Source organism: Perca flavescens, chromosome 2, assembly GCF_004354835.1.
Source record: "Perca flavescens isolate YP-PL-M2 chromosome 2, PFLA_1.0, whole genome shotgun sequence".
Taxonomy (NCBI): Eukaryota; Metazoa; Chordata; class Actinopteri; order Perciformes; family Percidae; genus Perca; species Perca flavescens.
Genome location: NC_041332.1, coordinates 30,347,309 through 30,374,558, shown reverse-complemented (window position 1 = coordinate 30,374,558; position 27,250 = coordinate 30,347,309). Strand labels below are relative to the sequence as shown.

The 27,250-nt window shown below is 39.7% G+C and overlaps 2 protein-coding genes across 3 annotated transcripts in view; both read right to left on the bottom strand.

Moving 5' to 3' along the window:
* The window catches only part of tll1 (tolloid-like 1), a 60,427-nt gene extending 52,982 nt beyond the window's left edge, over nucleotides 1-7,445 (bottom strand). For both annotated transcript variants that reach the window (XM_028592309.1, XM_028592327.1), the window contains exons 1-2: nucleotides 7,319-7,445; nucleotides 3,924-3,962 (exon numbers count right to left, since the gene is read on the bottom strand). The gene's annotated coding sequence lies outside the window, so the exon portion shown is untranslated. The remainder of the gene's footprint in view (nucleotides 1-3,923; nucleotides 3,963-7,318) is intronic.
* A 776-nt stretch (nucleotides 7,446-8,221) lies between these two features.
* Nucleotides 8,222-26,823, bottom strand: cpe (carboxypeptidase E). The gene is made up of 9 exons (XM_028595781.1): nucleotides 26,402-26,823; nucleotides 15,548-15,744; nucleotides 15,274-15,441; nucleotides 14,459-14,576; nucleotides 12,963-13,145; nucleotides 11,973-12,112; nucleotides 11,143-11,242; nucleotides 10,493-10,611; nucleotides 8,222-9,405 (listed from the first exon to the last, which is right to left on the bottom strand). The coding sequence occupies exons 1-9, from the start codon at nucleotides 26,628-26,630 to the stop codon at nucleotides 9,307-9,309; spliced, it is 1,353 nt and encodes a 450-aa protein (XP_028451582.1). The 5' UTR covers nucleotides 26,631-26,823; the 3' UTR covers nucleotides 8,222-9,306.
* Between the last annotated feature and the right edge of the window lie 427 nt (nucleotides 26,824-27,250).

Sequence of the window (27,250 nt, the reverse complement as noted above, 5' to 3'; positions counted from 1 at the left end):
CACACACACACACACACACACACACACACACACACACACACACACACACACACACACACACACACACAGAAGGAACCCTCAATTTGAGCAGCAGCCCCTCGAGACTCCCCCAAGTGCTGTGCTCTGCAGGTATTGGAGCACTATTATTAGCTTTGTTTTCTTCAAGCACACTTTCCCATCAATCCTATATGCAGTAGCTCAACTCCATACGGTTTGCACTGTACTTGTTTAACTTTAAAGGTATATACTCAGCCCAAATTCTGTCTTGAATATTAAACATTGTAATCAAAACGTAGTTGCAAAATGTGTATAGAGTTCGGTTATCTTAACTTCAGTCAGTTGGATTCCAACCATGACTAATTTTCACTGCAGAGAGAACAGTTAAACATCTACAGAAACTTCTCACACCACACCTGCAGCATAATCCTCTTCTCTGCTGTCCATCCAAATACTTACTATATTTTCAACAATTGTGACCTTTTCATTATATCTCTAAACACAAAAGGGAGGCAGGGCAGAGCCTTGGAGCATTAATGTTGAAAACACTGAGTTTTGCCAAAATACAGCTAAATACCAGAAGCATAGAAGTAAGTACAAGGCATATTATTATTTTTAATCTTTTGTTGGTGCTATGTTCTTGATGTCTGTCTTCATTATTTGTCTTGTGTGGGTTTTAATGCTGCGTGATGAGGCCATAGACAATTCTACACTTTGGGGACAACAAAGTAACCAAACCAGTAACTTTGTCTACAAAGTATGCCATCTCGAACATTAGACAACTGATAAAAGGTGGAGACTGAAGAGGTAAGGAAAAAAAAATATTATGTTTTCTCTCAGGCCTGCTGACTCTGACAGTGTCTTAAGTGTTTTATGAAACTCCCCCCCCGAGGGAGCAAAGAGGTGGCCAGAGACATCCATCACCTTTTGGCTAAGGCACTACAGGAAGACAGTCTGCTGACACCACAGCAGAGTACAGAGGATGAGAATGCTTGGATATTGTTAAGTAGCTCCAAAAATGTCTAGGCAGTTTAATTTCTTTATCCATTTTATCTTAAATTTGATTGGTGCCAAATCAACAAATAAAAAGATGACAAAGTATTCACTTTGAAGCAAGTTATGAGAAGTTTTAAGGGAATATACTGTATATGTATATAAACACCTCCACTAAACACATGGAGACAGTGAAAAATGTTTTAATATAAATGAAGGCTGTTACTGTCCTATGTTGGTGGAGAGAGCACACACACACACACACACACACACACACACACACACACACACACACTCCTGGACTCTCATATGAGCTATGTGAAGTAGTCTCTCTTTATGTAAACAGAAAGAGCGGAGGGAAGATGAGGTACAGAGGAAATCCTCTGTTTAAATGCCAAGCTGTACGTGCCATTCTCTCTCTCCTGTTCTTATTTCCTCTTTTCTGCACCTCTCAGGGCTCAGATTCTCCACCTTCGTCTTTCCTTTGCTGCCTCTTGTGCGTTTCGTGCATGTGGCTGCGTGGGTGTGCACATGCCAGCTTGTGGCCCACATTCATGATCCTGGTCGTGCGTTTGGAAAGATGACACGGATTGCTTTTATCTTTGTGCCACCAGAATTAAACAACAGGGGAGAAGAAGGATGAACGCAGGATGCATGTTGGACTAAAGAAAAAAAAGTCTGCCGCTGTAAGGCGGAAAAGATGGAAAACAGAGAAATGAATACTGGAAAAGAAGACAGAGATGATGGAATTAACATTTTCCCAGTTTCAGTTATAAAGTAGTATATCCTCTTGATAAATGTCTGATTATAAAATGATGTAGGCCAGACCTTTGCCTTTTTACACCCTAATGTTCCACATATTACCCTTAAATTTCACCTTACCTTCAAAGTTAGGAAAAGCATATTTCTCACACAGTTCAAAAGAATAGTTCAATATTTATGAAAAATAGGCTATCTGCTCTCTTTCAGAGATTTCGATGAGAAGATTGATACCACTCTCATGTTTGTGTGTTAAGATAGGAGCTGCTGGTGGGAGGTGATTAGCCTAGCTTAGCATAAAGACTGGCTGAGACCTACTTTACCAATACCTCTAAAGGTTACTAATTCATATGATTTTTCTTGTTTATTTAATGTGCACAAACAGAAATGTAAAACTATTTTAGGGGCAGTATCAACTAAACTAACAATTTTTTGACAAAGTTTAGAAATCCAGTTTTGTGCAGCGTTGCTGGCTATACGGTTGCCAGATATGTTTGGTACAGGTACAGGTATAGGTCTCGGTACAGGCACGATGGTACCACACCTGGCAACCTCACTTGACAACACCACTCCAGGAAGATGTGCACCATCACCCCTAAATTCCACCATGCTTGTTATTCCACTTGCTGCGACATAGCGCGTCCTAGAAGCGAGCGAGAAGCGCCTTGCCGCTCCACTAAAACTACGCAGCAGGACTATTTTTGACGTGAACTGCGAGGCGTTCAACAGAGAGTGGAAGGGCTCGGGCTTGAGCTCGAGTCAGGCAGGCAAAATGCTACGCTTCGGATGCTCCCAGTGTGGTGTGACGCATGGTGGACGACGGAACAAAACCGGAACGTGGCGCACCCACTCCTGGTGGAATTTCGGGGTCACTGTGTCCAGCTCTTGTACGCCAAGACATGTTTTTTCACTCTGGACTAAGCCAGGCTAGCTGTTTCCCCCCTGCTTTTAGTCTTTATGCTAAACTAACGACTAACAACTCAGGAAAATAAAATTCCGAAAATGTTGAACTATTCCTTTAACAACATCACGTGTATCTGATTCTTTAAGTGTTTAGTTAAAGCTAAGCGAAAGTATATTACATGTACACTGTGTGAAGTACTCAAATACCAGACGCATTCTTTGTCTGCGACAGGATATCAAATGAGAAATTCTAGGTTTATTTAAAGCAGATTTCCCTGTAATTCACAGTACACACTTTTGGGGAAATCTTCATTAAAGTTTTATATAAAAGTATGCATTAGTGTATTCAAACATCACTTGCACACGTAGCATGAATTTGTGACGATCAAGTTGAAGAATTCAATGTGATCATGCCTATACAAATATAAATGTATGGCGCAGTGACCCAGTAAAAGCATTCAGGACAAACAGGTATTGTGTGGGGAAATTTCACTTGGATCTCAGATGAACTAATCTCAGCCCAGTTGCAGGTTTTCTAGTTAGACACAAAAAAAACATTTGATGAAGAAAAATACTAAAATGATTTGTTGATCTGCGCCTTTTTTTCAATGCTGCAAAAGGAGGATGATAGTTGGATAAGAGACCAATGGTGCTGAGTTGGATTTCGGTGAATTGAACAGTGACAGGAAGAAAGAATTGAGTATTGAATTGAAAGTACTGAGCGAGCAATAACAGACTAAATCCTCCTGTTCACACCACGTCGCTGCTCTGAAAGCCCAAGATGCTGTAAGTTTGTGTGCCTTTGTGTGTGTGTGTGTGTGTGTGTGTGTGTGTGTGTGTGTGTGTGTAAATGTAAACAGTAGTCCCTTGCTGACATAGCACTTCTTCAGGAACTTGGGATTGTGTGTGTGTGTGTGTGTGTGTGTGTGTGTGTGTGTGTGTGTGTGTGTGTGTGTGTGTGTGTGTGTGTGTGTGTGTGTGTGTGTGTGTGTATCCCGGCATCTGCTCCCTACAGATATGCTTCCTTTCAGAAAGACTATAGAAATAGGCAGCAAAGACCTTAGACTTGTGTGCGTGTGTGTGTGTGTGTGTGTGTGTGTGTGTGTGTGTGTGTGTGTGTGTGTGTGTGTGTGAGACAATTTCTGTAGAAGCAACTTTGGCACGCTGTAAAAATTGATGTCTTTCTCCAGCTTGTACAAACATTGTAGTACGACTGAATCAGCTTCAAAGCTTTTTTTTTATGAAGCACTTCTTAAAGCACTCAAACTCACTCAGTCATGTTTAGCAGATTCTTCACAGCTGTTCCAAACCTGTTAGAAAAAGAAGGCATAATCAGCAACAGTTCGGATCCTTACAGTGCCATCATACATACAGACACAAAGATTTACAAGCAAGGTTTACAGAACAGTAACAGTAAAAGGAGTTAATTTCCTGAGTGATGTGCCCCCATGCACGATTTTTCCTATTCAAGCCATGGTAGCTGTAAGTTTAAGTATAACATAGGGCTGCACACTACTACCTAAACACAGTAAACAAAGTATCGTGTCACATTTTCCTCTGTAACATTTCATAAATGATTCTCCGTCTCTTCTTAATTCTGTGTACTGAAAATAACTAGAATAGTATTTATTGTGACTGAGTAATATTTATTTAACACATTTGGTAGTTAACAACACTTTAATAATTTGTTTGCTAAAAAAACAGCAAATCAGTGGCCGGGTTGGTTCAGTGGGTAGAGCAGGCGCACACATACTTGCAGGTTTATGCCTCGACGCAGAGGTCTAGGGTTCAAATCCGACCTGTGACAATTTCCTGCGTGTCTTCCCCCTCTCTTTCTCACCTAGCTGTCCTGTCAAAATAAAGGTTGGAAAAAGCCCAAAAACAAATCTTTAAATAAAGGTAATTCTGCTGTTTAAGTAATCAGGGGCATTTAGAGTCTGTTATCCACTAGTTTCATCTGTTTCTGTTAAAGGACACGCAGACTTATTGGGACTTTAGCTTATTTACAGTAACCCCCAGAGTTAGATAAGTCCATACATACCCTTCTCATCTCCGTACATGTTGTAACTCTGTCTGACGCCCCCAGCGCTAGCCTAGCCTAGCACAGATCCTGGAGGTAACCGGTTCCAACTAGCCTACTTCTCCCAATAAGTGACAAAATAACGCCAACATGTTCCTGTTTACATGTTGTGATTTGTATAGTCACAGCGTGTACAAATAAAAAGGTCACATGAGACACAGCCGTCTTCTAACCGTATACAAACTGGGAACTATATTCTCAGAAAGGCGAAGCACTGCTACTTCTGCTACTTGGGCGGAGTGATTTGCTAGCAGCACCTGAAGCCCTGTGGTGAGGAGCAGAGAGTTTGCCTGGAGTTCACTCAGAGTTGGAGTAATAGAGTCAACAATTACTAGATAGTAAAAGCATAGTGACCTTGTTATTGTTATTTGGTGTTCTCACGGTCATTCAGTGACTTCACTTTGTGCAACTTTTCTAACATATCAAATAAAAAAGATGACATGTATTTTTTTAACGAATATGTAGAATTTTCCATTTAGATTAGGGTTATGAAAAGATTGGCCTGCAGGCACTTTTTTTGGGAGTCAGAGGACTCTGAGGGGTAAAACCACTCTTAAATGAAGAACATTCACCGAGTCCACAATCACCACAACTAACAACAGCCACATCCTATGATGCAAGTGCTGAAATCCACATAATAACCTGTGACCAGGCAGTGAACCCTCCAGGAGGGACTGCAGAGACCGAGTGCGCTCTTTGAGTAGAACTCCTCTCAGTGATTGTCAGCTCATCAGCACACTACTGTCATCTACAGGACTAAAAGAGTAATGACAAAGAAAGATGGAATGCTGTCACACTGGACACCTGGCCAGAATGTAAAATGACAAATGATAGCTTATGCAGCAAAAACACTTTTTTGATATATTAAAAAACAAATTACAGATGACATATAGGCTACTTTCAAAAGGTCCTTCTTGTCTGAGAACAATTTTGGGGGAGAAAAACCTCACTGAAATATCATCTCATCTCATAAAATGCAGTTTTAAAAAGACAACAACAAGAGTGTTTCCCCCGAACACAGTGCAGTATTAATGCGTATGAAAACTGAAGATGTCGACTAGGGTGGCAACAAAAAATGTATCTGCAGATTTTCTCGATTATTCGAGTTTTGTCTATACAATGTCAGAAAATAGTGAAAAATATGTTTTGCATTTTTGTTTGGAAAAATGACTTAAATGATTAACTGATAATATAATTTGACTAATCAACTAATCTTTTCAGCTGTAATGCCAAAATGTGAATTTTTCTTTTTTTTTTTTTTTACCAACTAAAGTTAGGCCTACATGATGCTGGCTTGTTTTGTGTCATCTATTGATGTCTGACATCACATTTGACTGTTGTTGACTGTCTGATCAGATTAATATCCTCTCTCTCTCTCTCTCTCTCTCTCTCTCTCTCTCTCTGTGTGTGTGTGTGTGTGTGTGTGTGTGTGTGTGTGTGCTACTCTGTCCTGAAGCCAGAACTGCTTGATCAATGGTATTGATGAGGAGATGCTAATAGCAGATGCTAATAGGGCCAGTATGACTAATAGACCAAGGGGGCCATTGATCTGCAGAGTTAGCATCTCATGCTAAAACAGCTGATTCAACTGCATAGTTGGACTAAAAGTGCCACCCTTGCTGTGTGTGTGTGTGTGTGTGTGTGTGTGTGTGTGTGTGTGTGTGTGTGTGTGTGTGTGTGTGTGTGTGTGTGTGTGTGTGTGTAGGAGGAGGACACAGTAAGAAATTCAGTATATGTAACTGTACACATGGGTTCACAGCTAAAGCAAACTTGCATTCACATATACAGTAAACTCATAGTCACTCAGATTTGACCATTTTGCCACTTTGTTCATCAGAACAACAGGCCAAACATTAACCCCCAGCCAAACCTTATCTAGTTTTATATTCAATCCTAACACAAAAACAAAAATGTGGCCTTCAAACAGCTCTTGGAGGTCTGTAAATACATTTTCTCCGGAAATGTTCTCAAATAATCATTTAACCTAATTTGTACTGTAGGCTACTTAGATTCAGTTTCATATTTAACATTTACATATTTAGTTGTTTATTAAAGTAGTACTTTTGCAGTATAGAGACATGTTGTACTGTAAAAAGCAAATGTAGAGAATCCCCCACTGTAAAAGAAGACTGCAGATCACTTATATCATCTGAGAGATACACTCAGTGACAGTGTGTCATTATAGTATGAAACCTGAAGGATCATTTACTTTGACCTTTTCTTTGACTCTCGAAGATCTGATACAATCTTTCATAAATTAACCTAACATTGCCCTCACACAATGCTCATGTATTCTGAAATTTTAACCTGAATTACTAACTGAACCTCCTTGAATCACATGAATTTTGGCCAGCATACCATACAATATTCCAGCAAATATTTGATATTTCAGACAAAAACAGTGAAGACATTTTATTTTTCAGCAAATATATGTGTATATATCTATGCTAGCTAGCTAGCCGATGAAGGTTGTAGCATCTAAAAGAGCTAACGTCAACGTTAACGTAACAATAAAGTTATCTTTCTCAGGAGTTGGTGAAAACCAAACCAGAGCTGAAAGAAGGAGGGATAATATATTGGACTTACATTTGTCAGGTGGACAAAAACCTAACTTTAGGGGGGCGATAATGTTGTTCTTCATCTGTTGGTTGTGCGGGCAACTGTTGTTAGCCGTGTTAGCCATAACAACTTTATCAAACCGGTGTTTCAGTATGGCGAGTGTGAATGGTGACAGCTGCGTACCTGTGTGGTTATTTGGCCCACTAGCGTCCAGAAATAGAACGTACATAATTCCCATCTGGAGATCAATTAAGGCTTATCTTATCTTATCTTATCTTATATTATATTATATTATATTATATTATATTATATTATATTATATTATATTAATTAGAGAAATTTTGTAAGGACATATATTTGAAATGTAAAAAAAAACTATTACCTATCCCTTTTAATTTAACTGTGATTTATCCAGGTAAGTCAATTGAGAAAAAATTCTCATTTGCAACGACGACCTGTCACATTCACACAGTTACGCATTCATACCTGGAAGCTGTCCAGTACAACCACAGTCTGATGTGCTGGCCACTGAGCAGCTCAACTGCAGCAATTGGGGTTAAGGGCCTTGCCAAAGGGCACTTCATTGGTGGTATTGAAGGGAGGGACAAGCACTGTTCTTTTCCCACCCAGATTTCAACCCATTTAAATGATATATGTTTCCTTGCAAGCGATAAATGTTCTCTCAAATTCAGATTAATTTAACATAACAAATGTTAAAGTCCCTATAAGCACTAGTGAGGGAAGAGCGGGTGTTTTTAAGTGCTGAGGGACTAACAGGATCTAACCACCAACTAGTGTACACTGCTCATTCGTCCATTGCATCAGTTAATGCATGTAGGACAATCCCAGTTTCTGTCCGTAAATACTTTCACGCGAATGAGCTAAAACAAAGGCGACAAGACTGCAGTTTGACAACATAAAGAAGGGAGTTTTATTGATCAGTTCATTCTTTACATTTGTAACTTTTTCTATAGATATACATTCAATATATTCTTTCTGTGGTCTCGAACCAAATGAACTGCATCCATACATCATCTTAACAAGATTAGTGTTAATTTATTCTTGAAAAAACAACTTGTACATGTACCACAGTTCCTCATGTACCACAGTATTTCCTGTGTAGTAAACATACAAAGGAATGGCTTTGGATAGACTGAGGTGGGCAGATTTATAGGTGTTATGGCCTTGTTTTCTTTGATGTTATGTAGTAACAAAAACCACACATTTCTTGCTATACCTATAGTTCATAAATACAGTACATAGGCTATTAGAACCATTCATCTTGTGCTAAAATCAAAGCTGTGCTGCTGTCAGTTTAGAAAAAAAAATCTCAACATCAATTACATACAGAGAAACGGGCTTGTCTGTATAGATTGTTTGCAATATGTTTGCAGTGATTTTACAGTGTTAATGTCCCATATTTTAAAACCATACCATTGTATTTTTTATATTACAGAGAAAGAAACAGTGTGCATGTGTGTGTGTGTGTGTGTGTGTGTGTGTGTGTGTGTGTGTGTGTGCGTGTGCAAGTTGAATTACTTGGAATCGAAAGGGTGTTTTTTGTGTTGTATATTTACTGGAGAAACAGAGACAATTAAAACAGGAAAAAAAATATGAATTATTTTGGACAGAGCCATGTGGTAATGATGTAAAAAGCTTTTTTACACACATAATTACACAGTCACTCATTGGTTATATAGATGGGTGCCATGGTTACCAAATCACGTGTACGATAAAGAACACAATACCACAGAAATCAACACCGATCTCACTGGCCTCAAACTACCTGTAAATTCCTCCTGTGTCCGTCAGTATATATTTCTGTCTGCAGGATATCTTACAGGAGCATGAGGCAAACCATTAATAAACCGTAATAATCAATTAAAATAATGATCGAAAGAGAACAAAACAAATAAAGAGACAATATATTCTTTTTTTAGAGTGGACGGGCACACAGAATGTTGAATATATTACATCGATGTGCGGACGGTCCGATTATCAGCAAGACAAACGCTTTAGAAGTTCAGTGTCTCCGACATCATCTTCCACCAGTCCATCAGCTCCTCCCGCTCCTCCTCCTTTCTCTCCATCAGAGACTCCAGCTCAAAGTCCACCTGAGACAGAGAGAGAGCGACATGGAGACAGAGAAGATGTGAAGAAGTTAAAGATGCAGTAGAGTCACCTTTTTTCAACTTTTTACAGAGCTTAATTTCCCACCAAAGACAGACCTTTTTCTATTTTTCAGACGTTAACAAACCAAGACTCATCCTGGAGGGCTTGAATAATAAGGCTGTTCTTATTCTATATTTTTCTAATTATTACCAAATCCCATGAAAAGACCAAAGCCACCAATGTGTTAGCCTGTCTCTCAATGCTCAATACATGTGTGGCTCTCAGCACCAAACTAAAGTCATCCTAAGACATAACTCTTTAATACGGGTCACAAATAAGTACAGTAATACACATGTGTTGCTCTAGTGAGTATTTCCTAAATAAAATACACAAAGTTGTACCCAGTGCAAATGTGTGGCTCACTGATGTGGTTTTAATAGTTCTGGACAACACTGAGGTCTAGGAATAAGCTATATAACACTTTAGCTACACAGATAATACTTATTTAGCAGGATACATTCGTTATAAGTTTGGTCTTTTCGTGGGATTTGTTGACAATATAGGGTTATAAAATGAAGTGTTGTTAAATATGTATCGATTTGTTTTAAACAGTCACAAGCCAAAAAGGTTGAGAACCTTCAAAGGATCAAATTGTATCAAGTTTTTGTTCTTTTTGGGTGCTTTTCAGTAGATAAACCCTCTCCGGATATAAACTGTTTATAATGAAGGTGTAAATGAGGCATCAGATCCTAACCAGACACTTTTCAGGTTTTCAAAGGCTTTATTTGCCATTTGTACATTTGTAAAAATGGTTTTGACAGTCCAAGCATCAGTCAAATATCTTGAAGTTGATCTTGAAGGTGCCCGTATATAGTGATGAAGTTAAATTTTCCAAATATTCCTCAATTCCTTAAATATTCCTCATTCATTATACTGATTTCTTACTCACACGCTCTAATATTAGGATATTGATGTTTGCCTGAGACTGAATTAAAAATGCTATACGTACAGGATGTAAACTACCCTTGTGAAAAGCACACAGTGAATGTGAGGCAGATTGTGTTGGGTTAATTTGTCTGTGAGTCTTACCCTGGCTGCAGGGCTGTAGGGAACAGCCACCTTCTTGATCACAGTCAGGTATCCTGGGGCAGAGGCTGCTACTTTGTAGTTTCCTGGAGCCAGAAGGCGCCAATAGTCTCCATCTTTGGCTACAAAATACACATTTTCTCATTAATACATGTGAGTAAGAAACAAACGGAACATCCAACAGATCCTTACAACATAAAGTGTTTTGAGTTCCTGTTACTATCAAGGTAGATGAGCTGGTGGAAATAAAAATCCGCTACTGAAAAGGTGGTGCAGTAACCAGCCTTGTCCACCAGATGGCATTATAAGATCTTACCATTACATTTCTCATAGTCTGGCTCAATGGATGTACATTGCTGGGATAAAGCCTGACATCCGCTTATCTCTCAAGCACCAGATGTTACTCCCTCTCGCTATCTCTGTCGGCACTTAGAGAGGTGTGATTGGTTTAAAGAAATACAAACAAGCCAGAGTGTTTTCCTTACTCTATCCCAGAGTAGATAGGTGGTCTAGCCACATCATACTGCAGCACTGACAAAGCGCTATGGAGATAGGTCTGGCAATGCAAGACTACGTTTCTCACATCCCATCACAGCCCATGTCAATGGGTAATGGTTGTCAGGATTGTGTGAATTTGCACTGGATGCTGATACCTGTGGTGATGTCATGGTCAATGCCCTCCACAGAAATGCTGGCATTGGAAATGGGGTTTCCCTGGAGGTCACGCACAAAGCCCTTTACACCCCGGTGAACCTACAAACACACACACACACACACATAAAGGCATAATCAAGGCTTGGTTCAAGGAAAGAGAGAAAAAACAAAAGAGAAACAAAAAATGACAAAGACATTTTAGATCCTTTACCCAACTGTAAAAGAAAATGTGGATGCTGGGAATAGAGAGAGAACTACAGCAACTTTCACCACAACCAATGTTTGTAAGTGGTGTTATGTTGTCTAAGGTAAGGGTGGATGGTTGTGACTTTGACACCTACCAACTCTCAACGCTGGTTTCTTTTTACCATGAAGGCAATATTCCCCCAACCTTAACATAATCATATCTTAACGATAAAGGTGTCAAATCAGAAAATGCATTTTGAGTTTTTTTTTTGTTGTTGGAATAGTCACACTCACAAGTTCTTATATTTTAGCCCTAAGGTATATCTTAACTTTGACTTTTTTCTTAGATTCAGATTTTGCTTTTTTTTATAATTATTTAAAGTAATGAGCATTGTTGGAGGTGCCTGAGGCCTAAGATATCCATTGCCAATCACTACTTCTGTTATTGTTATGCGCAAGACTAATAAAGAACGTTGAACCTTGAGCTAGAGCATCTTTATTTAGATTTTGAGTTTTGCTGTTTCAAATGTTAATTTGGAATGACCTCAAAGAATTATTAAAGCCAGATTCAAAACTACATTCCATTTACCAGTCAAACTAGACATGTTCAAGACATGTTTATAGTCCTGGTGGTATTGCCTACCTGCTCGATGTAGTTGACCAGTGAGTTGCGGTTCTGCTCCCAGTAGGACTTGAGTGTGTCCTCATTGGGAAACTTGTCACAGCTGAGCTCCAGAGTGATCTCAAAACAATTGCTGCTGAGGTAGTTGAAATCCTGCATTCCTATAATGGGTCAGTTAATTAAAAAAAAGGAGGAGAAAGAGAGCGATACTGGTATTAATGAGAGAAAGTGGCATGAAGCAGAGCTGTTGCCTAGGACAGTGGTGAAGATACACAGTTAGACATTTCTAATTGAAATAAAAGTCCAGTAAGTCTGGTTTTGTGATTTTCAGTCAGCTTATAGGGTTATAATGGGCTAGATTTTGTTAAAAAGTACTTTAGACACGTTAGTTACATATGACTGTTTTTTTCAATAACATTTTAAATAGAGCCTGGCCAGTCCAATACACCAGCAGCTGATTTGAGCTTATATACACACCAATATATCTGTATTGTTGCAAATGCTGGATGATAAGTAAGATTTTGCAGAACAGAAATGACAAAAAAATGTTTGTGGTCATTTGGAAAGTGTTGCCATTGCTTAACCTGTATCCTAGAGAGCACTGGCATACTTATTTTTCGATTGTAAAATGTCCCCAAAATGCATATCTTCTTTTGTATGAAACAGGATCAAAGATGTTCATGTAAATTGATTTGTAGATAGAGTACAGTAGAGAGTTAACAGGAAATCAAGCAAAGAGAAAGGGATGGGGGTGACAGGCAACAAGGGTCCCCAGACAGATTCAAACAGAGGATGTCGCGATTGCATTGTCAGGGTCTTAAACCCCTTGGCAACCAGAGCACCCCATATTGTCTGAGTATATGTACACTAACTCTCAAATCAACAATCGATCATATCAATTTTAATATCAGCCTCAACCAAAATATAGCCCAGTTTTAGCCTATAATCCCAGCCGTCTCTTCACCTACAAATCACCACACTACACACACATGTTTGGGCGTTGTCTCTTACCTCCTGGCACGCTGTACCAGGCCCCTCCGTTAGTGATACCATCTTTGAAGCTGGAGTCATCATCGTTCTTACGGCAGGGAGCTCGGTTAGGGTCAGACATGACTGGGTTGTATATGGAATAGGCCCTTGCCAGAGACTTGAACATCACATCATCTGGACTGGAACTGTACTCATGGGTAGAGCCTTAGAAGAGGAATGAGAGGGAAGGGAACAAAGTGCACAATGTTTAGACAGCGCCTGTGATAAAGTATTTGTAAAAAAAAGGCCATAGTAACAATTGCTCTCTCTCTCCTGAGATGATCGACCAATCAGTGACGAGAGTCATCGCTTTGATCTCCTGCCAATCACTCGCGCTCAGACAGGAGAAGGGCATAGACCGCAGCAGCTGTAAAACGGACTTGTCTCTATCTTTTCTTTCCCGTTCGGCCTTGAAGTGATGTGTGTTTAGCCCAGAACGTAAGTTAAAACTATTCTGTAGCTTGCTAAACTGTCATGGGTTTTACTGCCTCGTTATCTGTGTAAATGTTAAAACTACGTTTATTCATATATTCCCATAAGTGTTCAGCTACTATGTGGATAAGATTTGTCCGTGTTACGACGTGACATTTATTTGGAGACAGATATATTATCGCCTTGATAATATTGCTGTTGCTGTGTTTCTTATTGCATAGCTGATAGATGTGCAGATTGTTTAATATTATTTGTGCAGCCACGTGTTGATATTCAGGTTGTGTTAGGGCAATTTGCTAGCAAGGTGCAATCGCCAGTAAACAGACTAGCGCTGTAGAGCAACGTGCTTAGCTATTAAAGGTGTATTACACAGTTTGCGCTGTCACGGATATGTGTGCTGTAATAGATGTGGCTTATTCTCAGTTTGTCTTACTGAGCAATATGTTACATTTATGTTAATTATTACTGAGAAATTAATATAATTCTTAGTATTGTTTCTTGTTATATGCTGGTGGCTATAACTATAGTTTTTGGTAAATAATGTTCATAGTAAGTAAGATGCTTATTAAAGTGCATTATAATTTTGCTTATATTTCAGAACCACATCCAATTTCACATGTAACATTAACTCCATGTTTGAGTCATAAATAAATCTTCCTGCATCTCAAAGTCAGACATCTCTGGTTCAAGTTCTTACCGGACACCCTACAGCAGGCCAGTGTTTCAGTAGCCAGTGTTTCAGTAGTTTTTACAGATCATTGAACACCTGCATCTGCATCACATTAAATGGGTGCCTGCGCAAACACATTTTGTATACTTTGAGTAATAATGCCCAGGAAGCCTTGGAAGGAAACAATTTCCATCTGATTTAAATTACAATTACGCCATTCTGAAGTTAAAAACTAATAAAATGTTTGTTGTTTCATTTATAGGTCAACTATTTGTCTCATTAAATCAGTGGAAACATGTTTTACACAATTTAACAACCCAAACAGAAAAACAAGGGATGTGTTTGAGATTGTGCGTCCACATATGTGTATACGTACCAGTGCGGGTTTCATCATATGGGTAGTTGGCCACCACATCTCCTCCATGCAGGTTAGCTGAGAGGACAAAGGGGATATCCATGATCCAGTGGATCACTGCCTTGGTCTCTGGAGCCAGCTGCAAAGGCAAAATTAATAATACTTTAAAATACATACTGCACCTGCAAACAAGTCAAAGAGGCATTTCTGGATCTAAAATATCCGCACTTCCAACCTACACACAATAGATGTCTTATAAAGCATTAAAAGATAAGTCTGGTGATATTCTATATTTTTCTTATTGATCCTACATCATCTGTGCCATAGTGTTCTATTGTTAATGAAAACACATCACACTGTTGCACTGGTTGACATGTTCCTAAAATGGACTTGGGTTCTGTAGTACCTTCAATCATTTTTGCAGTTACCTTTATTTTTTTTGGGCCACTTGGGGGCAGCAGAAACAACACAACACTGACATATAATCACTTATTATCTCTTTTAGCCTATGCTTTCAGCTCAGTTTTTGGTCTTGGAGGGAAATATCTGGCTATTTTAGCTGCTAAATGCTCCACTAGTTACTAACTGTTTCTGTCTGCTGTTTGGTGCTAAGCAGGTAGTGTACTGTACGGTGTTTCTTTTTTTTTGTTGTTGTCTGCTGCAGTCGAAAAACGACGCTATGAGAGCGGTGAGAGTGAACCAAAACAGTTTATGTTATAGGCCAGACAGCTAAACAATAAAAAGTCAACGGGAGCTGCAGATTTCGGCGATAATTCTCTGTATGTTCATCACTATGAGCGACTTTACTGTCTGCATATGTGTGTCTGGTTGCGTACCTTGGTGTTTTCATCCACAGCCTTCTTCATGTTCTGCAGCAGGTGGTTATTGGCTCCACCCTCCCGCTCGTTGATGTAGATGATTCGGTCCAGATCGGGGAAGTTACGGTTCAGATCCACCCCCTGTGCGTTACTGCGACCGACAAACCAGTCCTTAATCTCTCCAGGCTGAGCAGGAAACAGGGGATGATGTTTAAACATACATAGGAGCGAAAGGCGAGTGAGACAGCGTCTTTATTTATGCAGTGTGTTTCTGTCTTGCCGTGTTCATCACCTGTGAAGCGGCCTTCTCGAAGCCGTCTGGGTTCATGGAGGGCATGAAGTGGATGCGGGTGTTGTGGACGAGGTCGATGACGGTCTCGTTGCCTTGCTGGTACTGGTTGCACAGGTACTGAGCCAGGTAGATGAGCAGCTCTCTGCCCACAGCCTCATTGCCGTGCATGTTGGCGATGTACTTAAACTCAGGCTCACCTGCAGAGAGGAAAAAGACACTTGCTCAGTTAGTGGGACACAGACAGAGCTTTAATTCTACATTCTGTACAGCGTCTTTACAGCTCAGAGCAAAAAGGCTGAACTAAATTGGAATGAGACAAATGTTATGAGCATGTTAACAAAATGAATGCACCTTTTTACCAGCTGGAACCAATTCATACTTAACTTTACATAACACAACTGTGACACGTAATCACTATTGGAAATATCACAAAAACATCACAATAGGTACAAAAGAAGGCCACTGATAAGCATTGTCATTTGTTAGGGAGGTGACCCTGGATACACACACACACACACACACACACACACACACACACACACACACACACACACACACACACACACACACACACACACACACACACACCATTAGACTACAACACTGGATCCTCACACTCCAGCTGTGATAAACACACTGACTCAGCTGAAAGGTTAAACAGATTTAAACTCCAGTCCAGGACTGCATTTGGACAATAATGACCAAGAGACAGTGACTCACTTACTGAGTGACGCTGTCACAGATTGTTCTGCCTGAATCTAGCTGGAGTGACAGGTCTGGGGTCTGATTCGACTACATCACAAAGAGTGTGACTCCAGGACAGGATGTTATAAAATTAGGGATTTTCTGCGACATTTAAGCCTCCTGCTGTTTGTAGCTTGTAACCAGTGAGTCCAGATGAGATATAAAACAGGAAAAAGCAGCAAATACTTACATTTGAAACGCTGGAGTCAGAGATTATTTGTCAATTGTTGTTGATTAATCAACTCATCATTTCAATCTTACACCACTTCTGCTGATGCTTTCTGAATGTGCTGGCATGCAAATATTACAGACCCTCTACCTTCTTTGCTTTTGTTTCTCATAGTAGACATTGGTTTTATATTTGAGAGCTATTTATTACGTAAAGCATGCTCAGTCAAACCGTGTTTTAATGACCAGGGTGCTAACCATCTGTTTGATAAACTAATTAGCCGTTACTTCTCTTTATGCATGCTAATGCAAACACATGCACATTAGCATGAGGGAACTTCTACTAAGGAGCTAAAGCCCTATAACAAGAGGATGACAAAGTATGAGCTACAGTGTACAGTGCACACTCTTTTGATTAACTACAAACCATAGAATAGTGGCTTTTTGTGGCTATATACGAGAATAAAGAAAGTTTTCCAAGCGCTGAGGAATGAAAAAAATGTCTTTTGTTCAGATCAGTTACAAGTTATAAAATGTAACCCAAGAGCAGCAGATGGAGAGGGGGTGTGTGTGTGTCTGTTGGTGTTTTTGAAGCCAAATTGCAGCAGGGGTCCAGTTTTTATTGAGGGGCTTTTTGTGTGTGTTTACATTGTTTCTTTTTTTTACCTCTACTCTGATTTAACAATTTTCTTTTTCGCCTATTTAAACTTTTCAAATCATTAAATTAAATGTGTTGCCTGCATAAAAAAATAATGCTTTTAAGATGCAAGTGCACATGTGTGTCAATATTTTCCCATTTGCATGTTTTTGATCCATTTGCGTTTTTCTTTGAGTGTTTGATGTATCCCAGTGGCTACACACACACACACACACACACACACACACACACCGCCCAGCACACATCTGGTAGTCAGGTTATTTTTAAACACTTGAATCTGGTTGCTCTAATGATTTCAAGACTACAATTAACTCTTTCTGTTCTGACGTTGGTGTATGGTTTTACAGGCGTCAGAGGCCTTACAGAGCTGTCAAACACACACACACACACACACACACACACACACACACACAGAAACACTTTGAAGTTGGACTCTGCCAAAATGAATTACTATGATTCAAGCTATTACACAGATGCTCAGTATCTGGAACACATGCATACTTCCTTTTGTATTAATATTATTCATTTTCATTTTTTTTGCTAACTCAGGATTATTTAACAGCTCTGTTTACTCTTTTTACACACATAAACATACACATTTTTGACCAGAGGGTTTGTTTTTGCACAAAGGCAACCTGATGCGTCACTGTGTAGGGGGTACTAATCAAAATGTAAATTCCCTTCTGGAGTCAAATGTGTCATCTTCTCCCTTTTTTCTCAATTCATCCCTCGTCTGTGTCAAACTGCCTGTACCTCGCTGAGCTTTTATTCTCTTGTGCGCAAACTCCTCACACTCAAAGGAAAATAAATAGTGCACATGATTTCTGCTACATGAGAGACTCCATTTGACATGTGGTTTTGATGTGACAACAATTTCCCCATTTGAGTTTCAGAAACAGAAACCAAGTTCACAGATGAACTCATTATATGTAAAACATTTCATAAGCGGTGGTAGTGTTTGTACATTTAAAACCAAAAAGATGTTCTGTTCTTGTTCAGTTTGTATTTCTCTGTTTCTGTTCTGTATGTTTGCATTAAAAAAAAAAAAAAAAAGTTGATAAAAAAAAAAAAAAAAAATGGACAGTGGGCACGCATTCAACCCAAATTGGCTACAGGCACAGGAAAACTGCAGCGTACAAAGGCAAAGGAGGGGTAGTCCGCACACTAATTATTGCAAGCTTCCAAGGATTCAAGGATGCAGCATTCTGACCTACAAGGATCTTCTTTGGGAGAATATTTACGTTGTCCAAATTGTAGGTGGGGCTGTCATTTTTTTGGTTGCAACTAACAACTGGACTTGTTTTGTCCATAAAATGTAAGCAAATTGAGAAAATAGCAGTTTACACAGTTTCCCAGAGCTCAATGTGTTGTCTTATAAAGTCTTGTTTTGTCCAACCGTCCGACAGTCCAAAACCCAAATGAAAGAAAAATAGCAAATCTTCACATTTCAGAAGCTGGAGAATGATAAAAGTTATTTTACAGTAATGCTTTATTAATGATCAAAACAGTGAATTTTAGTTTGCCACTCAACTAATCAACTGATTCATTGTTTCCGCTTTAGAAGCCTATAGATGTCCTGCTTTTTGTACACATGTATGTTTGCTTGAAGAAGAATTTGAAGAACTTCATATTTGCGAGCTTGCGATATTCAGTGTGCAGGCAACCGCTCCTTTTACGTGCTTTTTATACATTTCACGTGTGAAACGGTGGAGATCTACAGAACGTGTGTGAAAGCGTGATGGGATACCGCTCCTCACATAAACTGTCCACTCTCCGCACGTCGATGACGTCATACGTCTGCATCATCTTACGCTTTGTCCAGAGTAATCAAAAGCGTCTGGCAGGTGATCAATATGGTCTCCTAGGTGACCACGTAATAATGACTGCTGCTGCAACGTCATTAGGGAAGCGCCACATTAGAGTGCCCTCAGTTGTCGTGGCAACCCTGACACGGCAGGTGCTTAGGGAGACAAATCATCCCAGAGGTTGAGTAAACACTCTCTCACTCTGCGTCTGTCTGCCTGTCTCGTGCTCGTGTACACACACACACACACACACACACACACACACACACACACACACACACACACACACACACACACACACACACACACACTCTTGTATACAAGCAGTTTGTTAGCTCTGAATGACTGCCAGCTCTGACATCGGCTGTTATAAAATTATAAGAAGTTAAACGATAAACCACCTGCTTCTGTAACTCAACCAGTTCTTTTTTTATATTTTCTTAGCTTTTCAAGATTATGTTTTTGGTTATTTTTAGGCCTGGGCGCCCTATATTTTCGACAACAAATTTTGTGTTAGAAGTTTTGTTGCATATTTACTATGCCTGCAAATAATGCTAATTTTTTTATATATTGATTAATCTACTGATGATTTTCTTGATTAATTGTTTGGTGTATGAAATAGTTTAGTGTAAAGTCATAAAAATTGTTTTTAAATGCCTACAGTTATGCCTTTAAATGTTTGGGTCCAAAATGCAAAGAGATTCAGTTTGCCATTACGGGATTGTCAAAAAAGTTACCCCTTAGTCATTTGTCAATCGACAAATGTATTAATCCATTAATTTTTCCAGCTCTAATGTTTATAAATTTGAGGTCCATATTCTACATTAACTGGTGTAGAGATAGTAGTACAATATCAACAATTCTTCATTTACAGTTTTTGATGATTGCCTACACACTGAAATCGAACGTATTACACAATTATCAAAACCTTACACTCAAGGAGCAAAACATCGGCCCAGATGTGCACCACTATAAGCACAATGTCAGCCTCACACTTTTTGCATAACACTAAACACACTTGTATGCATTAGACACAGAAGTATATCATGATGTCACTTCTTTGCAATTCCAAAGCACTGACTGTCAAATGACCACACCTAGGAGCCAATCACACACAGCCATCAGGTACACAAACACACAAGATTGCTTACAGTTTTTTTTCCAATTGCTAAAACACAATTTTGCAAATTAGGCTGGTTTTATCAAAATACTTAACACAATTCACAAAACCACACAAGCAAACTGCAAAATACCTCATACATCCTGCAAAATGAGGCACTGCAACCAAAACTACATATAGCATTATCAAAATCAAACTTTTGCACCAAATGGCACACACTTCATTCATATTAGATTCTTGTCTAACCAACTACACACTGTTGGGAATAATGAAAAGCGCTCTCATTTTTAGTATGCTTTGCCATAATACTAAAATAGTTCAACTTATAGAAAATTCTTTAGATTGTTCACATGCACAGACATATTTGCAGATACACACACATGCTGTTGAAACTTTTTTTTTTCCCACCAAACATGTCAGTGCAATGCACAGCAGATATATTTACATTGGACTGAACAAAAATATGCTCACAAAAAAAACGGTAAACTGAAAAAGAAAATTGTGCAGAAAAAATATATAGAAAAAAAAGAGGCATCATAGTACTTCCTGATTGAAGTGGTAACAATGACTGTAACCATTGAGCCAGTTAGGTCATGTAGTGTCATTTTGAATGGCAGTGTTTTGAAATGGCAAACATGTGACTTTATGTCAGATTGTTGTGTCTTATGCAGAGAACCGTGTTCAGTGCATTTAAAAAGGGCCATTTTGAATTGCAAAATGTGTGTAAAGCAGAAAATGTGTTTAGACTTTTGGAGACTTGAGAAGAGGTTTTGCTCTCTTTTTTATAAATTAGTGTATAGTTTTTGCAAGAGTGCTTCATTTTGCAAAGGATCTGAAATGTTCTGCTAATTGGGTGTGTGGTTGTGCTAATGGAAAACCGGTCCCTGGTTTCAAAAAAGTGCCTAAAGCAATCGAAAAAAAACGGTAAGCCAAGAGATAAAACAACTACCATTTTGTTAGCATCCACCGAAAACCTATCCCAAAAATGCCAATAGTGTTATAAAATGCTTAGAAAATGGAAAACCCAATCCACATGTTTCAGCTTTTTGAGAAAGACTAATAGAAGAAACCCTGTAGAAGAAAACCTACTGAGGGGAGTGAAAGGAGGAGGGACAGGCTGTCTGCTGCTTGTATGGCCAATTCACAACATGACATGAAGTGACATCACGCAGAATGTTGAAATGCACCATATAGTATGAAGCATGCAAACCACACAAAAACAAATTGCAAGATAGCAAATACTGAAAAAAAAAATGGTGGAAAATGGTGGAAAAAGAAAGAAAATAAAAATATGTGCAGGAAAAAGCAAGAAACAGAAAGCAACACAAATGGGAAATGTACTAGTCTGAGCACAGTGAAGGCAGAGAGGAGGAGGAGGAGGATGCATGTTAGTGTCTGATGTATAATAAATGACCTCTGACTGGTGCCTTGGCCTTTCTCTCATCTTCTTTCCGTTCCTGGCTCTCCCTTATTCCCTCTACATTCTTTTGCCCATCCCTTTTCTTCTCCCTCGTCACCCTTACACACATTTCCCGGTTTCTCAATTACCATTCCTATCTTTTTTGTCTCTTTTCACTCGTCCTTCCTCTCAGCTGTTTTTGCTATCTCTTCTTGAGGAGGCTCCTCACAGCTAAAATGTCCAAACAGTGCACTGGGTGTATACTCTGTTCTCCTCTATTGTAATGTGTAATATTAAACCCATGTCTGCCTGTGTCTCACTTTATATTCAATATGTCATTTGATATGACCAGATCCCGCAGTGTGTCTGGCTGCTATACACGTTTGACTGAGCATCTGTGAGCGTGCTCACTGGGGATTACATACTTCCTCCGTCATCTGATAAAACAGTCCAGCGTCTCCCCCACATGAGATGATCTCTACAGCATGCTGGATGAAGCAGTCCCTCATAGACCTACTGACATGATTTTTTTGCACTTTCAGACAAAACCAAACCCATTACAAGATAGGATTTCTCATCCTACTTGAAGCCTTCTGAATAGTTCCAGACATGAGAGTCAAAAGAAATTAGCCAGAGATCATTTCACTGGAGAGAAGCCCCCCTTTTCAGCTCTTGTAGGCCTACACTTAAATATGACCCGGCTGCCAGAAGTAAAACACCTCCTTCTAATGAGAAAACACCCATGTTTAGTAGCGTAAGAAGTATTCAAAGTAGCAATATCTCATTAAAACATAAAAGTCCTGCATTCAAAATCTTACTAAGGTAAACATACATAGTAATTACTATCATCAAAATGGACTTAAAGGTACAATATGTAACTTTTCTGCATTAAAATGTCTAAAAACGACCATACCTAATATATTTTTTTGAGTTGTGTAGTTACACTATCCCAAATGTTTCCATCAAATGGCAAACCCAGAGAAATCTATTATTTTATTTTCAGACACGTCACGTGTCACTTAGTCGCCCGTCAGTGGTGTCATATAACCTTTCACCATCTAGTTACTCGTAACTTCCGTCAAAACACGGGCACCCAGATGCTACGTTCGAGAGTAATTGTAAATCATACAATGTCACAGAAAGAAATACTGGTAACACTGCTTTTTCTGCCAAAAGGCATCATTTTGTGATTAATTACATGCAACTTTGCAACACAGTAATACAGCTGGAAGATGTTCTCCTGCTGCTGTCAACGGCAAACGAACATCCTCGCCTTCCTGGAGATTCCCCCCTGCAATCCCCACCCACACCCGTCTCTCAGCCTCGTTGAGTAAAATCCAAAAGGTGACATTGGCATGTGAAATATACTGTGATAGAGTGGTTTTAGCTGCTGGCTAATCATTAGCCAGCAGCTAAAACCTGCTAACGTTAGCCGCTAATGTTAGCTTGCTGGCTCACTAGATAACTGGTCAGCTATAGCTACCAATACAGATTGAATCAAGAAAAACGTAATTATGTTGGGGAAACTGCAGCTATTTTATTAGCATGACATGAATAAACGTTACTAAACGTAACGTGAATAGACTTGAATGGGTAAACTCGTCCGTGAACAGATGCATTCTAATCGATGATAGTGTTTAGCAATAAAAAGTCCCATAATTCCACGACACTTCCCAACGTCATCAAACGTCTGTGTTTACAATCCATTGTTTTGGTTGAGAGACCCCTAGCGGCAGAAAGTTACATATTGTACGTTTAAAGTAAAAAAAGTAAACATGATTCAGAACGGCCCCTGTTAGAGTTCTATTAATACGTTTACACTATTATATTGTTGAATTTTTTGTAGTTTCTTTGAATACTGTTGGGTAGTGTATATAAGCAATAAGACATTCAAATGTTCAAGCTCATCATGTGTTTTAAATGTAAAATTTGTATAAAGTAACATATACCAGACATTCTCGAGTAAGTGTCAAGAAATTAAAGCAAAATCCATCCAAAGGTAACAAAAAAAGCCAAGCAGCACCTCTAAAGCTCACTGACAAACATTATATTTTCAGTTTGTTTAATCTGTACAAAAGTGTGAAAATGACAATTCGCTATATTATGGGGGGGTTATGTGATGGATGATTTCTTGTCACTGAATAGTTGCCTGGCAACCAGCTGAGACTCCAGGAAGTTACTGTGGTGGGCCAAGTAGTCCACCACATAACCACCTGTAAAATGGCAAGTTTACACTTTTTTTTGTTAGGTGCTAGTAGCTGCACTACTAGCTAGAGATTTCTAGCTGAAAACAGTTACCTGCTGCAGATAGAAACATTGTGATGAGAGCTTTGAGAGTAAACCTAAACAGTAGGCTACTGGCAGGCCAGAAAAACTAAAATAAAGACACTATCAAGCACCGTAGAGCTAAGGGGAACTGCAGTACAAGTGTCCCCTTTCACATACAAGTAGTTATGTGATCCATTGCCAATATGACAAAAATTATGATTATAGGTATATATGTTGTAGATAATTTAAAAAAAGCACTTGAGTAACTAGAGTTAGGCATATACTTCCCACCACTGGTCATACTGTCCACTGCACTCACTGTATATGAATAAGTAACCGGTGTGTTAACGCTGTTGGCCATAGGCACTTCCTGTGCCGCAGTGTTTGACAGATGGCTGCTTACTGACAGATGCATGAGCTCAGGACCGGCGTCCTTCGGAGCCGGCAAGCCAACCAACCACGAGCTGCCAGTCAGCTCAGTGCACTAAGCCGATCTGTTGCCTCGGCAACTGCTATTTCGACTCCACCTTGGAGTTTCAATACATTGCGGGGTCAGATGAAAAATTGGTAGGGTTACCTAAAATGGGAAGATTAAAAATGTTTCAGGTCTTTGCAGATTTTACACACACACACACACACACACACACACACACACACACACACACACACACACATCACTATCTCTTCAACCACTGACACTGAAACCATGATCTTCTTCCTTCGCTGTCCTTTGCCCTGTCAGTCTCTGGAGCTCTTCTTCTCTGTTTCCTTCACTGTTTCTCCCCCCTTATTCTTGCTCTGTTATGCTCAGCAGAGGTGGAAGGAGAGGAGAGGAGAGGAGAGGATTGGAGGGGGGAGGGGGAGAGGTGCTGCCCCTGTTAGTGCAGCAGCGGCTCGGAAAGTCATCTGGTATTAATAAGGTCTCCACATCGCTACTGTGACTCATGCCTGCGCACGCCCGCCAGACTATTACGGGCTTATTTTGTACGCACATACGGCCATTAGACTCCGTGACCATGCAAGCAGCTAAATACACACAACCTGCGGTGCACGGTTTAGACCACACAAACACACCCAGAGAAGGAAAATACACCTTTACACAAAAATGCAGCATGAGACATACAGTTGAAACACCACAAACTAAACCATAAACCATATATACCGTAATTACAGGCAATGTTGTTTTTTTTCTTTTGAGGGTTCTGTTTCAGGATTACTCGGATGAAATTAATCACTTCCTGCTGCATCTAACAGTTCAATCTCCTGTTTAGAGCGTTGGACAGGAATCACTGATCCGTACCCAGACATTCATTAAGGTTAAATGCACTACAGGCTAATCCATTCAGGTTGCATTATTGCTCTACTAGGTGTCAACACAGTGTCCGCTCACTATCAGGAGCAGGGAGCACAGAGTGTACCTTTTTATTTAACACTTTGAGCACAAATTTATTTGGGTGGGGCACTGTTTTTTTTATTAGTAACATTGTAATGTACTTATAAAGTCCGAGATGTCAGACTTCGTCAGGGATTGAACGATAAAGTCCTGGACCTGTTTACGTCATTGTGCCCGGTGTTTTCACAGTCCAACAGCCTTTATCAAGGTGGAGAAAACGGAATCATACCATATAGTGTTATTTAATGCCAGACTGAAATCAGACACAAACACGAAGAAGTAAAGGAACATTTCAGAGAATTTGGCTCTCAGTGTTTGTTTCCATCACACAAACAGCTCGAGATCATTTAGGGCCCGTCCTTCATTGACTTTTTAAAATATGTCATCTACTTCAGCTGTTTTATGGCCAATATTCTGAAACCATCATATTTATTTCAAAGGGATGTCCTAAATGAAAAACCTTTAAATAGCAATACACATAATGTGGATGGTTCCTCTATTTAGGCGTGACTTTAGAAAAAGAAGACGTGTGTGCATTGTATCTAACAAACAACAGTGTGGCCCACATTTGCAGTTGGTGTGTAAACTGCCCTTCAAATATCTTCTTCTATGGTTTCTTCCAGCCTGCATGTCCAGCCCTGAAGGAGTGTGGTGGAGATATTGGGAAGCCATGACATAACTCGGCTCCACTAAGGAACCATCATACCTGTTCTAACCCTATCAGGACTTCATTTAATATTCAGTCAAATGCTTCATCTTTGAAGTGCTATATGCATCAACTATTTTCTCTGATATGTTGCAGCCAACACTGCTGATACTTGTGCTTTTGATTGGAAGGGACGTTGATTCAAAACGCAGCCAAATGAGCCGTGGCATGACCCCCACTGCCTTTGGGATGTTTTTTTCCTCAGCATCACGACTCGGGGATAAACACGAAGGGATCTTTATCAACCAGCAAAATGGCGGCTTTGGGTGGCTGATCCTCACAATCTATCTAGATTCTGAAGTGATGCAGCGGGCTGCGCTCAGCGTTATTAACGCGCGGGCACGACACACCTGCGCTCCTCCTCTAGCTGTCATTTCGGCACACATCTCGCCACACTGCTCCTTTCTGCATAATATCCGAAACCCCTCACCTAAAATAAGAGCATCAGCTATGCGCAATAGTGCGTGGTGTGTTTGTGTTAATCACAGCGTGTGGTGATGGGCTCCTACAATGAAGGAACAAAGGGAGCGGGATGGGGTGTGCACATTCACCGCATTATGTGGGCGACTTTTTTTGGATGCGTAAAAACTGACCAGGCTCGTGCGTCCCGGGGTTGTCGGTCATCTCCAGCACCAGCAGCTCGCGGCCCTCGAAGCTCTCCCCGATGGTGTAGATGCGGGTGATGGTCGGGCACTGCAGCCACACCGACACCAGCGCCTTCCGCAGCTCCTCATAGCGGTGGTACTCGAAGGAGATCTCAGCCTCGGCACCGGCTGCGCTGACCACGGCCCCGAATAACACTAGCCAAGTCAAATGTTTCATTTTGACGTGTCCTGTTTTCCTTAAGCCCTGCGTGTGTCTGCCTGCGTGTATCTTGGTCCTAAGCCTTATCTCTGTGCTGCAGCCTCGCTTCAGGCAATAAATACTTCTCCCTCTGCTGATCTCTCTCTCTCTCTCTCTCTCTCTCTCTCTCTCTGGCTGTCCGTGTGTGATGCGCTGCTGTACCTGAGCGCAGACTCCCTCCAGCGGCAAGCCCGACAGAAGACTCTTACATCCGGTCACAATTTTCAAAATAAGAACTTATTTTTCGACCCAAGATAAGCTAGCCGAAAGTGTTTATTTTTAAATTAAAGGGCAATATTTATTTTTTTATGTAAGTACAAATATAAAACATAACATATGAAATATAAATAAGTGTCAAAGATATAAACTGGTTAAACCTAAGGTGCAAATCCAACTAGTAGGCCTAAAAACAGGTTATATATCTAGGACAGATACAAAAATGAAATATATAATAATAATAATAATAATAATAATAATAATAATAATAATAATAATAATAATAATAATAATAACAACAATATAAGACATTATGAAATAAGAAGAAATAATTCATGGGATGTAAAATAATCCAATTAATTGTTAAAACTAATTTTATTGTT